The following is a 13253-nucleotide window of genomic DNA, read 5'->3' as shown; positions in this document are numbered from 1 at the left end:
AGTCTTATAATTTCTTTCAACATCTAGCCAGGATTTTATTTTCAGGATACCCACAATGAATATGGATGAGAGTTTTGCTTACAATGGAGGCAGTGCATGAAATTTATCTCATGCATTTTCATGAGTAGAGGAGTGGCCTAGTGGTTAGAGCAGCTGCCTCAGCACCCTGAAGTTGTGAGTTTGACTCACACTGCAGCTCCTTAACACTGGGCAAATCACTGAAAACTTCATTGCCCCATGTAAACTGCTTTGATTATTTAAACCACACAGAAAAAGCAGTATATCAAGTCCCATCTTCCTTTACCCTTTCATTATGGGTACCCTGAAAAACTGACTTGGGTATCTGCTGAGGACCTTATTGAGAATCACTGATCTAAAATTATGTTTGAAAATAATTATGGAGAATTATTCTACTTGGGTGTTTTTGATTCGTGACAATATATTTTCTTACATTTGGTTCATAGTTCCCTGTTTATTTAATTTTTTTTGCATGCCTTTAAAATTCTTATTTTCTGTTATATCTGCTACCTCAGATTTCCATGTTGACTGTGGCTGACACAGTAAGGACCTGCTCCTTGGACCAGTGCTACAAGACATTTCTTTCTCCTGCCACCAGCGAGACCAAAAGGAAAATGTCTTCCTTTGTCAGCAGTATAAAGCCATCTGACAGCCCTACCCAGCATGCTGTTGGGTTTCAGAAAGCATTTCAGCTGATACGGAATACCAACAACAGCACCAAGCCGCAAGCAAGTATGTCCTTTTATTAAACAGGTACAAAAATAGCTGAAAATAATTGCCTAAAGCAGAAAAGCAGGTAGATAGCCTAAATCTTTATTTCCTTCTGGGAAGAAGTAAATGCTTAAAATCTATAAAATACCACTAGGGGAGAGAGTTTTACAACAAATCTTTCCCTCCTGCCTTACAACCTTTCAAGCCTGTTTTTCAGTTTTTGTACACAGCTAGTGCTCTACCTCCCACAACAAGGAGTGAATCCTTTCTAATGCTAATCAGCAGTCCAGCAGGTTTAGTGGATTCAGAGTTTTACCTTATTGTGGTTTGAGGGGTGTAAGCATCTTTCCAAACCATACTTTTGTGTTAGATGAGAAGTAAGTTTTGCCTGAGAATTGTATCCTAAGGCATAATTGTTCAGATGACATTTTGTGCCTCTTTGTATACCTTGTGATGAGATGGAAATGCGACAACAGAAACCATAAATGCATATTAGATCTCTATTTTAAACTCTCTGCTCTTTCATGCCCCCCCTCCCCATTCCTCCCTTGATTAAAGTGTGCCTCAGTTGATGATTGTGTGATACACTGCCTTGGGTGAATCTTTTTATAAAGGTGGTTAATAAATCCCAATAAATAAATACAATATACAATACAATACAGTGTCTTATATACTGCAGTTTTCTACAAGGAATCTATGCGGTTTACAAAAAGATTTACAACATGTTCATCAGTTACATTGTTTGCAGCAGCATTGGTTTAGGAAGAATGAAAAGGGTAAGAAAGTGTCTATAATGAAAATAGGTACACTTCCCCCTCCCCATTCGCGGTTCCTGCATTCGCGGTTCATATAATCGCAATTTTTTTCTGGGGAGGGGGGAAAATAAAAAAACAGTCTTAATGTAAAAAAAATCCATCTTTTTTTCCTCCCTGCCGCCTTCCCGGCCTTACCTGGTGGTCTAGAGGGCTTTCGGGGCAGGCGCGATCTTCCTACGTTCCTGCCTCGTGCAGATCGCCATGAGGAAATGGCTGCTGGGAGTTCCCGTAGTCTCTCGAGACTACGTCGGGAACTCCCTACAGCCATTTCCTGATGGCGATCTGCACATGGCAGGAGCGTAGGAAGATCGCTTCTGCCCCGAAAGCCCTCTAGACCACCAGGTAAGGCCGGGAAGGCGGCAGGGAGGTGGGGATGAGTCAGAGACGGATAATCAAGGTTTTTCGGCATTCGCGGTCCGGCTCTGCCCGTATCCCCCGCGAATGACGAGGGAGAAGTGTACGTCTTTAATTTCTTCTGGAATGCAAGGTAGTTGTTGAGATGTCTTAGGCTTATTGACATTTGTTCCAAATGAGAGGTCCTTGGCAGTGTTCCCTCTAAGCGGGCGGGTGTTGTGAGCAAACTTTTTTCACCGTGAGCCAAAAATATCGGGCGCCAGCAAGTTATGAGCCAACTCGCCCGATTCTCCTCTCGCCGCCCTGCCATCTGCCGTACGCCTCTTCCGATCGTGCGCTGTGACGAGAAACGTGTGCGCTGCGATGTAATATTTTGTGCGCCAGCGCACGCCAGCGCAGCTTAGCGGGAACACTGGTTCAAATGGTTTTATTTATTTCCCCAAATTTATTTTTGTTATACGCATTGAAAATATTTGATATTGCGTTTAAATCAAAATCTCAATAAACTTGAAACGAGTGCCCGTGAGATTGTGGGAGGGTTAAATACTCAAAACTTAGAAGTTTTTGCTACGCCAGCTTTCTGGTATCTTTACATACAGTGGCGTACCTAGCATATGTAACATCCGGGGCCCATCATTTTTTGGCACCCCCCCCCATCTGTAAGAAAAACATGATTTTTAGTAACAAACCACACGTCACACATGAGTACCTAGGAAAAGGCAGCATCTTACATATTGCAGTGAGCAGTACATCAATGCACCCATTGTAAAACTAAACAAGCCAGACCAGCACAGATCAATCCTACACCGTCAATCCTAACAGAAAACCATGTCTTTCAAACACACAGAACACAGAAAACACCTTCGCCTAGTAAGGAATATGTAATCACAAACTAACCCCTCCCTCTTTTACAAAACTGTAGTGTGGATTTTAGCTACGGAGGTAACAGCTCTGATGCTCATAAAATTCTGAGCATCAGAGCTGCTACCACCAAGGCTGGTGCTAAAAACGCTTCACAGTTTTGTAAAAGGGGGGATAAAATAAAAATACATAGACAAAGGTTAAATTGAACCAGCAAGAAGCTGGACTCTGCATACAATGCTTCACAGAAACAGTGACACATGTCTCCTAAAGCAATAAATAAATAGAAATTTTTTTCTACCTTTGTCTTCTGTGGTTTCTCCTTTCCTCATCTTCTTGTAACTCTCTTCCTTCCATTCACTGTCTGCCGTCTCTCTTCCCCTATATGGCATCTTCTCTCCTTCTATGCCCCTTCCAGAAACTGTATGCCTCCCCCTTCCATCTCTCCTTTCACCCCATTGGTCTGGCATCTCTCTCCTCGCCTTCCCTCTCCCACACCTCTCCTCATAGTCTGGTATCTCCCCTTCCCTGATTCTCTGGCATCTCTCTCCTTTCCTTTTCTTCCATCTTTCGCTCCCCCTCCATGCTCTCACATCTCCCCCTTCCTTTTCCCTTAGACTGGCATACCTTCCTCCTACGCTCCAAGCCCTGGCATCTCCTTTAATTCCCTCCCTCATCTTCCTTCTCCCTCCAGCTGGGTACCGCAACACTCTTCCCTGCAGCTCTGCACTTCCCCACAATTGCCATGCTTCGGTTCCTCTTCTTCCTTCCTTCCTCCCCCCCCCCCCCCGCGGGACCCTGCGGCACCATCAACTCTTACTCCCTCTAATGTCGGCCCTGCAGCTCCAGACTTCCTCGCACCTTCTCCCCTCCCCCTTTGGATCGCTATTATTTTAAATGTTATAGCCGCGGAGCTGTATCCATCAGTGGAGATGTCTAACCTCGGCCTGCCCCGGAACTCTTACTGCAGCAGCCGCCCGTCTAGGCAGGAACAGGAAGTCACTGTTGCAGTAAGAGTTCCGGGGCAGGCCGAGGTTAGACATCTCCACTGATGGATACAGCTCCGCGGCTATAACATTTAAAATAATAGCGATCCAAAGGGGGAGGGGAGAAGGTGCGAGGAAGTCTGGAGCTGCAGGGCCGACATTAGAGGGAGTAAGAGTTGATGGTGCCGCAGGGTCCCGCGGGGGGGGGGGGGGAGGAAGGAAGGAAGAAGAGGAACCGAAGCATGGCAATTGTGGGGAAGTGCAATCCCCCCAATGCGTCCCCTTACCTTACCTCCCCTTACCTTTGCGACGCGTGTGTGCGCTGTGAAGAGAAACTTTGCGCTGCGATGTAATATTTTGTGCGCGAGCGCAGGCCAGCGCACCTTAGCGGGAACACTGTATTTGAAGGTAGTTTCAAATGTCTTCTTTTGCCATACTTGTTGAGGAGATGGGGGGAGGATAGTTTGTAGCGTTGCATAGTATGTGAATTGAAGAAGAAATGTGGAACTTTAATGCTGGCAGTTATTCCCTCTGAGTTCTCTCCATAAATTGCTTTGTGGATCATGCAGACTATTTTGAACTGGATCCTTTTTTTTTCATCAGTAGCCAATGTAGTTGTTCTAATAGTGGACTTGCCCTCTCGTATCAGCTCCTTTTTAGAATTAGTCTTGCAGTTGTGTTTTGTAATAGTTTTAGTCTCTTGCATTCCTTTTCTGTAATGCCACAGTGTAGTGAGTTACAATAGGGCAGATTGTGCTTATGTCTTGAAGCTTGTTTCAGAAAGGACTGGTCTTATAGCCCTCAGTTGTCTGAACTTAAAGAATTTTTTCACTTGTGTGGTAATGTGTGTGTTGAAGGCTAAGTTTGAGTTTAGTGTGACTCCCAGGACTTTGGAGGTATTTTCTGTTGTTAGCCTCTCACCAGTGGACAGTTCTAGGTCTGTGCTCGGTAGCGAGTTGTAATCTCTGAACTAGTGCTGCCCGATTCGCGATTCGAATCGATTCACCAATTCACTTTGATTTGTTTTTGTAAAAAATTGAACTCACCGATTTGTCCCTCTGCCACCGGAATCCTTCCATCTAATGTAACTTCTGGTTTTGCGAAACCGAAAGTTACATCAGAAGCAAGGACTCCAGTAGCAGAGAGAAAGCCGAGTGGACCTCTGTATGCAGAACGGCAGCAACAAGGTGATTTATAATTGGTTGGCTGGCAGCAGATGCCCGCACCTCATCTTCACACACCTCATCTTCACACATGCATGCTCATGCTTCTCCCGGAGCCTGGTAAACGCCCCGATCCACCACCTGCTTGCACTGCTCTTGTTGCTGCTGCTCAGTGGTGCATGCCTGCTCTCCCGGGTCCTGCCAGCGGCTGGCCTTTCATTGGCCACATGACGGCCAGAGCCCTGCGCACTTGCGAGCGCCAGGTGACGTGGTGACACACGGGGGCTCCCGAGGAGCGGTACGAGCAAATTGGAAGTGCTGCAATGCAAAGACACTTCTCACTCGGCTTTTACAAGGCCGCGTCTTCTGCAGCTCACGGGAAAAGTGTTTGTCCACTATGCGAAGCGCCCGGAGCTCTTGATAGGTGCCACAATGCATAAGTGTTGCCCTCTGCCAGCCAAATACTGGGCTTCTGTGTTGGGAGTCAAAGCTGGGAGGAGAGGGGAGATGGACTTGGAGTTGGTGGACTGGAGAAGGAGAGATGGCGAGAAGATGGAGGGGGGAGATGGACTTGGGGGGAGATGATGGAGAAGGGGGATGAACTTGGGGGGAGGGATAGAAGAAATAATGGATCTAAAAACAGGAGAGGGAGAGAGATGGTGGACAATGGGATATATGGAGGGAAGGAAAAGAAGTTGTGCACAAGGGATGGTGCGGGGGGGGGGAAGATGCTGGATAGGAGGGTAGTTGGGAAGAGAAAGGGAGAGCTGGAGAACCTGGGGTGGTGGGGAAGGAGGGAGAGTTGCTGGATGGTGGATCTGGGGATGGAGTTGAAAAAAAGAAAGATGCCAGAACTCTGGGGGAGGGGAGGGAAGGGAAACAAGAGGGGAGGACAGAGGTAGAAGATGGATGGTTAGCACGAAGAAAGAAGGAGACCCTGGCAAGCGAGTTATCAGAAGATAACCAGAGCCTGGGACCAACAAGATCTGAATAATGATCAGAAAACAAAAGGTAGAAAAAATAATTTTATTTTCTATTTTGTGATTACAATATGTCAGATTTGAAATGTGTATCCTGCCAGAGGTGGTGTTAGACTGTGAACTAGGATTTAACAGAGAGAGGAAAAGTCTTTTTTGTTTATTTTGTTTACACCACAGCGCCAGTATGGGTAGGAGAGGGCAAAGGGGGTGAAGGGGATATAAAATAAACCCACCAGGATGTTTGAAAAAAAACCACCCATTTGAGCAGGAAAATCGAATCGAAAAATAGATTCGATAGGTTGAATCGAATCAAAATTTTTTTTCCTGAATCGGGCAGCACTACTCTGAACCATAATATTCTTGTCTAAGATTTGTTCAGTTTAAGAAATTTCCTCATCGTCCAAGCACTTAAGTCGTTGATAGTATTTTTCAGGTATGTTATGGTACTATTGAAGGATTCTTTGGCTGCACAGAGAATGAAGATATCATCTGCATGAGAGAAGCTATGATCATAGGTCGAGGAAAGGTTTCCCCAGTGTTCTTAAATAGAGGTTAGGAGAAAGTGATCTACTGCATCAAATGCTGCAGAGATGTCAAATTGCAGTAGTATAGATCAGTGTTCTTCAACCTTTTTACACCTATGGTCCGGCAGAAATAAAATAATTATTTTATGGACCGGCATCGGTCTGCGGACCAGCGATTGAAGAACACTGGGCTAAGTCGTGGGCCAGACCCCCACTCATCTCTACCCAATCTCCGCCCCAGACCCCGCCCCCATAATAGTACTAATTGTAATACTATTTTTTTCATTCATTTTTCATAGATACTCACAATATAATCTTATTTACAACACATAATGGTTAACCACAAAATTAAACTACACAAAGCACACTGACAGCAGATGTAAATTCTCAAAATTGACATAATTCAATCACTCATTTCAAAAATAAAATCACTCTCCCCTACCTTTGTTGTCTCTCTCCCTCCATGCTATGCCTTACCTTCTGGCCTACTCCCACCTGGCCATTTTATGCCGCCCCCGGCGTTATCTTCAGGCCGGCTCCCTCTTCCTCATTGACGCAGTGCACAAAGCTGTGGGCAGCGGCTCCTTGCATGTCCCACACCTCATCTGGAAGCTGGTTGTGATGTCGGAGAGAAGGCTTCCGGTTCAGGCGCAAGACGTGTGTAGGAGCCGTTGCCTGTGGCTTTGTGCACTGAGTCAGTGAGGAAGAGGGAGCCGGCTCGAAGATAACGCCACATCGATCGCACTGTGGACCAGCGGTTGAAGAACATTGTTGTGGGCCTGATGCACATGTCGGCCCTGTGGACCGGCTGGAAATTTCTGTGTACCGGCACCGATCCATGGACCGGTGGTTGAAGAACACTGGTATAGATTGTTTGCTTTTGCTGAGTTGATGTCTTACTTTCCAGGGCAATAGGTAAGACATTCTAGACCAGTGTCCCCAACCCTGTCCTGGAGGACCACCAGGCCAATTGGATTTTCAGGCTATTTTTCCTCCCTTGCAGTTGAAGTAAAGGCTGCTTTGTTTACCTCATTGGAATAACTACAAGACGGCATTGTATCTTCCAAAACAGACAATATTCGTTTATTGTTAGTATAAAAACTTACAGTATTACAGCAGCAGAGACATATCAGAAAAATGTATTGTCAGTTCAGAATATGCAATGGAGAGAAGAACTTGCACCCATATGCTTAGCAGATCCCCGTAGCATAAGTAAGTGAATCTCTCTGGCTTTACCTAAAATGCACATGTTTTTTATACAGAGAAATTCTTCCTTTGTTCCAAAAAGTACATCCCCGAATTCTGGTTATGTAATTCCCTATTGGTACATAAAATAATGTATACCTAACTCCTCTTCTCAGTCCACGCCTCTCTCACCTCCACCCCCCTCCCCTCCCCAGTAGGAGGGGGACCTTGCAGAAACAGAGAACTCTTGGTGAACTTTCTTTCTCCAGCGCTGAGATCTTTATCACTTTGTAGATGCTAATTAGTGGTTTTACAATTCTGTGCATCTTCGGGATGGTGTCCTTGTATGCTGAAAGTTGGCAAATGTGACCTTTCAACAATCCAGCTGCTTGGTTCCCATAACTTGGTTCAGAGACAGGGAGCAAATGTTTTGGTATCAGTTCTCTCATCTCGCTACACCCACATCGTCCTGCAGGGATCCTTGCTCATTATAAAAGTTTTATGGCTTTCCAGGGTGCCTGGCATATGAAGTCATACAGCACTGATAACAGTTCAGCAGAACCTTGAAGAAATATCCTCCCAGCAGGGAATGGAGACAAAAACGTTGTAGCAGAGGTCAGCTGGGTTAGCATTGCAAAGGCTGCATGTGTTCACAGACAGCAAGGTACAGGCTGGGCCTGGCTATGGGAAAATATAGGTCTGTAGTGTCCAGCATACACAAGTGAGGCCAGTATGTCCAGTTGATTCATCTGTATGTCCAGGTTATCCATGTCACAGTCAATACTGAAACCTTTTTAATGGGATGAAAACTTAGAGAGTTTTTTTTTTTGATAGTGTTGATTCTGACCACCCCTCGATAGCTGGCATACAAAAAGCTCTACTTTCTAGTGACGCACCCACAGACTACTCATCCTTGAGAGCTGGCTAGGAACAGGACTTGGGCATATTGGGGCTAGTTTGAGATCTATACCTAGCATTGTTTCTGGTGCTGCTCATAGGGAATGTAGCTATCGGTTTCTTAATCGGGCATACATTACTCCAGTGCAGTTCCATCGCTTGCACTTTTAGACTTGAGATGTCTGCACAAAATGTTCCTTGGACAGTGCTACCTATATCCATGTTTTTGGGACCTGCCCTGTTGTACAGCTTTTTTGGAAGAGGGCTTATGCGTATATGAGAGGTGTGCTGTGTCAGTTGGTACAATGTACTCCCATACTCCTTTTATTGGGCTTATCGGGGACTTTTACTTTTAAGGGGAAGGGTACTATGCCTTGGATTCGAAAGCTCTGTTTACTGGAACATAAAACTATCTTGCAGGTCTGGACTACTTCACAGGCCCCCTCTTTTTGGACTTTGAGGGCTCATGGGCTCATATTGCTCGATTGGTAGCCTGGGAGCTGCAGAATGCCCATGTTACATATAAGCAGTGAAAGCTTTTGTTATCCATTTGGGACCCATACATACAGTCCCTGCCTCTGAGAGCTCATAGTCAGCTTTTGAACAAATTAGGGGACACGTCCCCTTAGGGCTGTTGGGATCTTGTTCTCCTGGGTCTGGATCTCATGATCTCCCTGGGGCCCCGCTTTTCTTTTTATTTGATATCCCCCACGCTAGTACCTTTGGACCGTGTGCTGACCCCAGTTTGGTTTTCTTGCATTAATTGTGTCTCCAGACTGGCTTGGATTTTTGTGGGTGGGTGAGTTTGGGATTTTGGACACCTGCTGTTTGTAACATGCCTGATACCATGTCACTTGTTCTGTATTTTTTTGATAGTCTTGTGTTGTTGGGCTTCGGGGATTGGGGTGGGGGTGGGTGGACTGTTTTCTTCTGTTGCATATTGGAAATTTCACCTTACGTATCCTGTATTGTTCTTTGACCAGTTCTTTAATTTAAAAAATATTTATTTCTAAATTTGCAGATGATACTAAACCAGACATGGGCAACTCCGGTCCTCAAGGGCCGGAATCCAATTGGGTTTTCAGGATTTCCCCAATGAATATGCATGAGATCTATTTGCACGCACTGCTTTCAATGCATATTCATTGGGGAAATCCTGAAAACCTGACTGGATTCCAGCCCTTGAGGACCGGAGTTGTCCACCCCAACACTAAACTGTTCAAAGGTGTTAAAACTCATACAAACTATGAAAAATTGCAGGCAGACCTTAAGAAATTGGAAGACTGAGCATCCAAATGGCAGATGAAATTTAATGTGGACAAATGCAGAGTGATGCTAATTGGGAAGAATAACCCACATCATAGTTATCAGATGCTAGGGTCCACCTTAGGGGTCAGTGCCCAAGAAAAAGATCTGGGTGTCGTCATAGAAAATATGCTAAAACTTTCCACCCAATATACAGTGATGGCCAAAAAAGCAAATAAGATGCTAGAAATTATTAGAAAAGGGATAGTAAATAAAACTGTTATAATGGCTCTGTAGTACAATCTCATGGTACAATCCCATGGTACAATCTCACCTTGAGTATTTTTTTTCAATTCTGAAAAAAAATATAGCGAATTGTGTTAAATTCTCAAAAATGTATATAGTGGAATTAGAAAAGGTTCAAAGAAGAGTGACCAACTCTCACCTCTCAACACCAAAATCGCCAAAATATGGAGTACCCCAGGGAGTACTATTATCCCCAAGGCTCTTCAACCTCTACATGAAACCAGTCAACAAAATTGCCTCAAGGCATGAAATCCACATTCATTTGTTCACCAATGATATCCATCTCTACATCCCATTGTGAGCAATACAGATTTCCCAATTCGAAAAGCTAAGAACGTGCTTAGATGAGATCAAATCATTCATGACATCAAACAAACTCCAGCTAAAACCATCCAAAATTGAGCTGTTATGGATCCGTAGAGACCCCTGTATAGCCTCTTGACCCTCCCTCACCTGGGATAACACCATTCTCGTATCCAAAGACAAAGTATGCAGCCTAAGCATCATCCTAGACACCAACCTCACATTTTTGGCACAGATCTTCAAGGTAGTGTCCTCATCCTTCTACCACCTATGCCAACTAAAGCATTTTCAGTGATACTTTTCCGACACAGATTTTACCCAACTAGTATATTATACCTTTGTGCTTTCTTGCCTGGATTACTGTAATAGCTTGTGCGCCAGCCTTCCTATGAAGAAACAACATTGACTGCAAAGAGTCTAGAACACTGCAGTCAGGCTATTGAAAAATCTCAGTCCTTTTGGTCCCATTACCCTAGCTCTGAACGAAGTACACTGGCTACCCATAAGAAAACAACTGACCATCGCTTTTAAGCGCTTCCACAACATGGCTCCTCACTATACTGTATAGCTGAAAAACTCACCATCTGTTGCCCGACCAGACCACTCAGATCGCAGCTGGAACACCGACTATTTATCCCACCAGCTCATCTGCTCCAACTTGAAACTGCCCAGAAACAATCCTTCTCTCATAATGTGACAAAACTGTATAAGTAAGTGAATAGCTCAGCCTCTGGCACCTTTGATGTTAGTGGTTGTTGCACACAGCAGGTTGGTTCACTATTGCTGCTATATTCTTCTTTTACTAAGTTTCAAAGCAAAACAGAATTGTTTGATGTTTGCGGGGAAGTTCCCTGTATCCCCCCCCCTCCTTCTTGTGTTCTAGTCCAGTGGAAATTGATTGCTTTGGAATAAACTGAAGGGGGTACTATACTCCACTGGCAATGTGGGAGGTGCTAAAAGTTGTGAATAACACACTTCTGCAAAACCCATTATTGATCACCTAACATACATACTCCTGAGAAGATTACCAAAAAAAAAGATTATCCAGGTAAGGACCCCCAGTCCTCTTAGTGCAGCAAACAAGTATCTCTGTTAACCTGGTGGTCAGTGCAGTGAACTGCAGAGAAGGGGGACCCAGGCCCATATCCCATTCTAGTACACTTGTGGTGGAAAATGGGAGCCCACTAAACCCTCCAAAAACCTCCTATACTGATACCTGCAGGCAGAAGGGCTATTGGGGAGGTATACACAAAATGCTGCTGCATGTATTATTGTTCATGCTTCAAAATTTGACCATGTTACACTGATATTTCACAAGCTTCATTGGCTACCTGTTGGTATGCGGGTCAAATTAAAGTTTTCTAATGATGTCTAAATTGCTTCATCATAATTGTCCGTCCAGTATTTGTTTCCTTTTGCAGTGGTATTGCCCGTCACGTGAACTACGGTCGTCGGATAGTTTGAAATTGGAAATTCCGTCTTTAGTGGCCGTGCAGCTTACAGGGAACTGTAAATCTATGTTTTCAGTGCAGGGTCTGGCATTGTGGAATGCTTTAATTGTCATTGCACCAATTGAATATTTTGTTGTAGTTAAGAAAGGGAGTGAAAACTGTACTATTTGAGCGCTTTTTGGGTGCTAGTTATGCGGCAGTGTGAGCCAGAGCAGTTTTTTGCTATTTTGATTTGTATTTGTTTTTGTATTTGTCTGCTCTTTAATAATGACTTTGTATATGATTTTGTTCTCCGCCTAGATTTGTAGATAGGCGGGCTAGAAATATTTTTAAATAAATAAAATACAGCTGGGTACAGTAGGTGAGTTTTAGAGGGCTCCATACAATGTAAGGAGGTTATGGTGAGATGTGTACCTGGGACCTTTTATGTGAAGTTCACTGCAGTGCCCCCTAGGGGAGCCTCAGTGCTCTGCTAGGATGTCTGTGTAGCCAGTCTGCTAAAAAATGCTGGACCCTCCTACGTCCCAATGGTTGGCTTCTGCATGTTTTTCATTTGAATGTTTCAGGGGTTGTGTTTTTTTCAAAAATAGTTCAAAAAGATAGATACACTGAGAACAAACACATCTAGGAAATAGCCATTTAAAAAAAAAGATATAGACATTTTTCTGGTTTGAAAATGGTCATTTTCTGTACTGGATTTTTGGATGTTTTTCCCAAACCAACCAAAATTGTATTTAGAGACTATACTGAAAATGCCCCCTCCACATGTTTATGATATCAAGTGATCAGCAAAAATACTGGCAGCAATATTACATTACATTACATTACATTACATCAGGGATTTCTATTCCGCCATTACCTTGCGGTTCAAGGCGGATTACAAAAGGTTAGTTTAAGGACAGAATTACAATGAATAAAGAATTACAATGAATAAAGAATTACAGTGTTACTGAATGACAGACTTATATGAATTGTAGAGAATAGCTAGAGAGGTAATATGAAGATCTTGAGGGTTTTTAGTGGTCGTGTTGTTATTTCTGTTTTAGGAATTTCTTGAAAAGTGTGGTTTTTATTTCTTTTCTGAACGTCTTATAGTCTGGGGTGGTCATCAGAAGGTTGGAGATTTGGTTATCCAGTCTTGCAGCTTGTGTGGCTAGGAGGCCGTCATGTAGTTTTGTTCTTTTCACTTCTTTGGATGGGGGGGGTATGAATGGGGAGTGCGTTTTTCTGTGTCTGGTGCTGGTTGCTTGGATGAGGCGATTGTTCAGGTATGATGGGCTGTCTCCATGTAGTGTTTTAAATAATATGCAGTAAAATTTAAATTGGATTCTTTCTTGGATTGGGAGCCAGTGTGAGTTGATGTAGGCTTCAGTGATGTGGTCGTGTTTTTTCAATGAATAGACGAGTCTTAAGGCTGTATTTTGGATTGTTTGGAGTTGTTTTATCGTGGTTGC

At 44.0% G+C, this 13253-nt stretch overlaps 1 protein-coding gene across 1 annotated transcript in view; it reads left to right on the top strand.

Moving 5' to 3' along the window:
• CACHD1 (cache domain containing 1) overlaps positions 1-13253 on the top strand; it is a 389271-nt gene that overhangs the window by 193268 nt on the left and 182750 nt on the right. Inside the window, exon 7 of the mRNA XM_033916184.1 lies at positions 534-750. Within this exon, the coding sequence (XP_033772075.1) occupies positions 534-750 (217 nt within the window). The remainder of the gene's footprint in view (positions 1-533; positions 751-13253) is intronic.

Source organism: Geotrypetes seraphini, chromosome 12 (assembly GCF_902459505.1).
Source record: "Geotrypetes seraphini chromosome 12, aGeoSer1.1, whole genome shotgun sequence".
Taxonomy (NCBI): Eukaryota; Metazoa; Chordata; class Amphibia; order Gymnophiona; family Dermophiidae; genus Geotrypetes; species Geotrypetes seraphini.
This window is presented reverse-complemented; position numbering and strand designations above follow the sequence as displayed.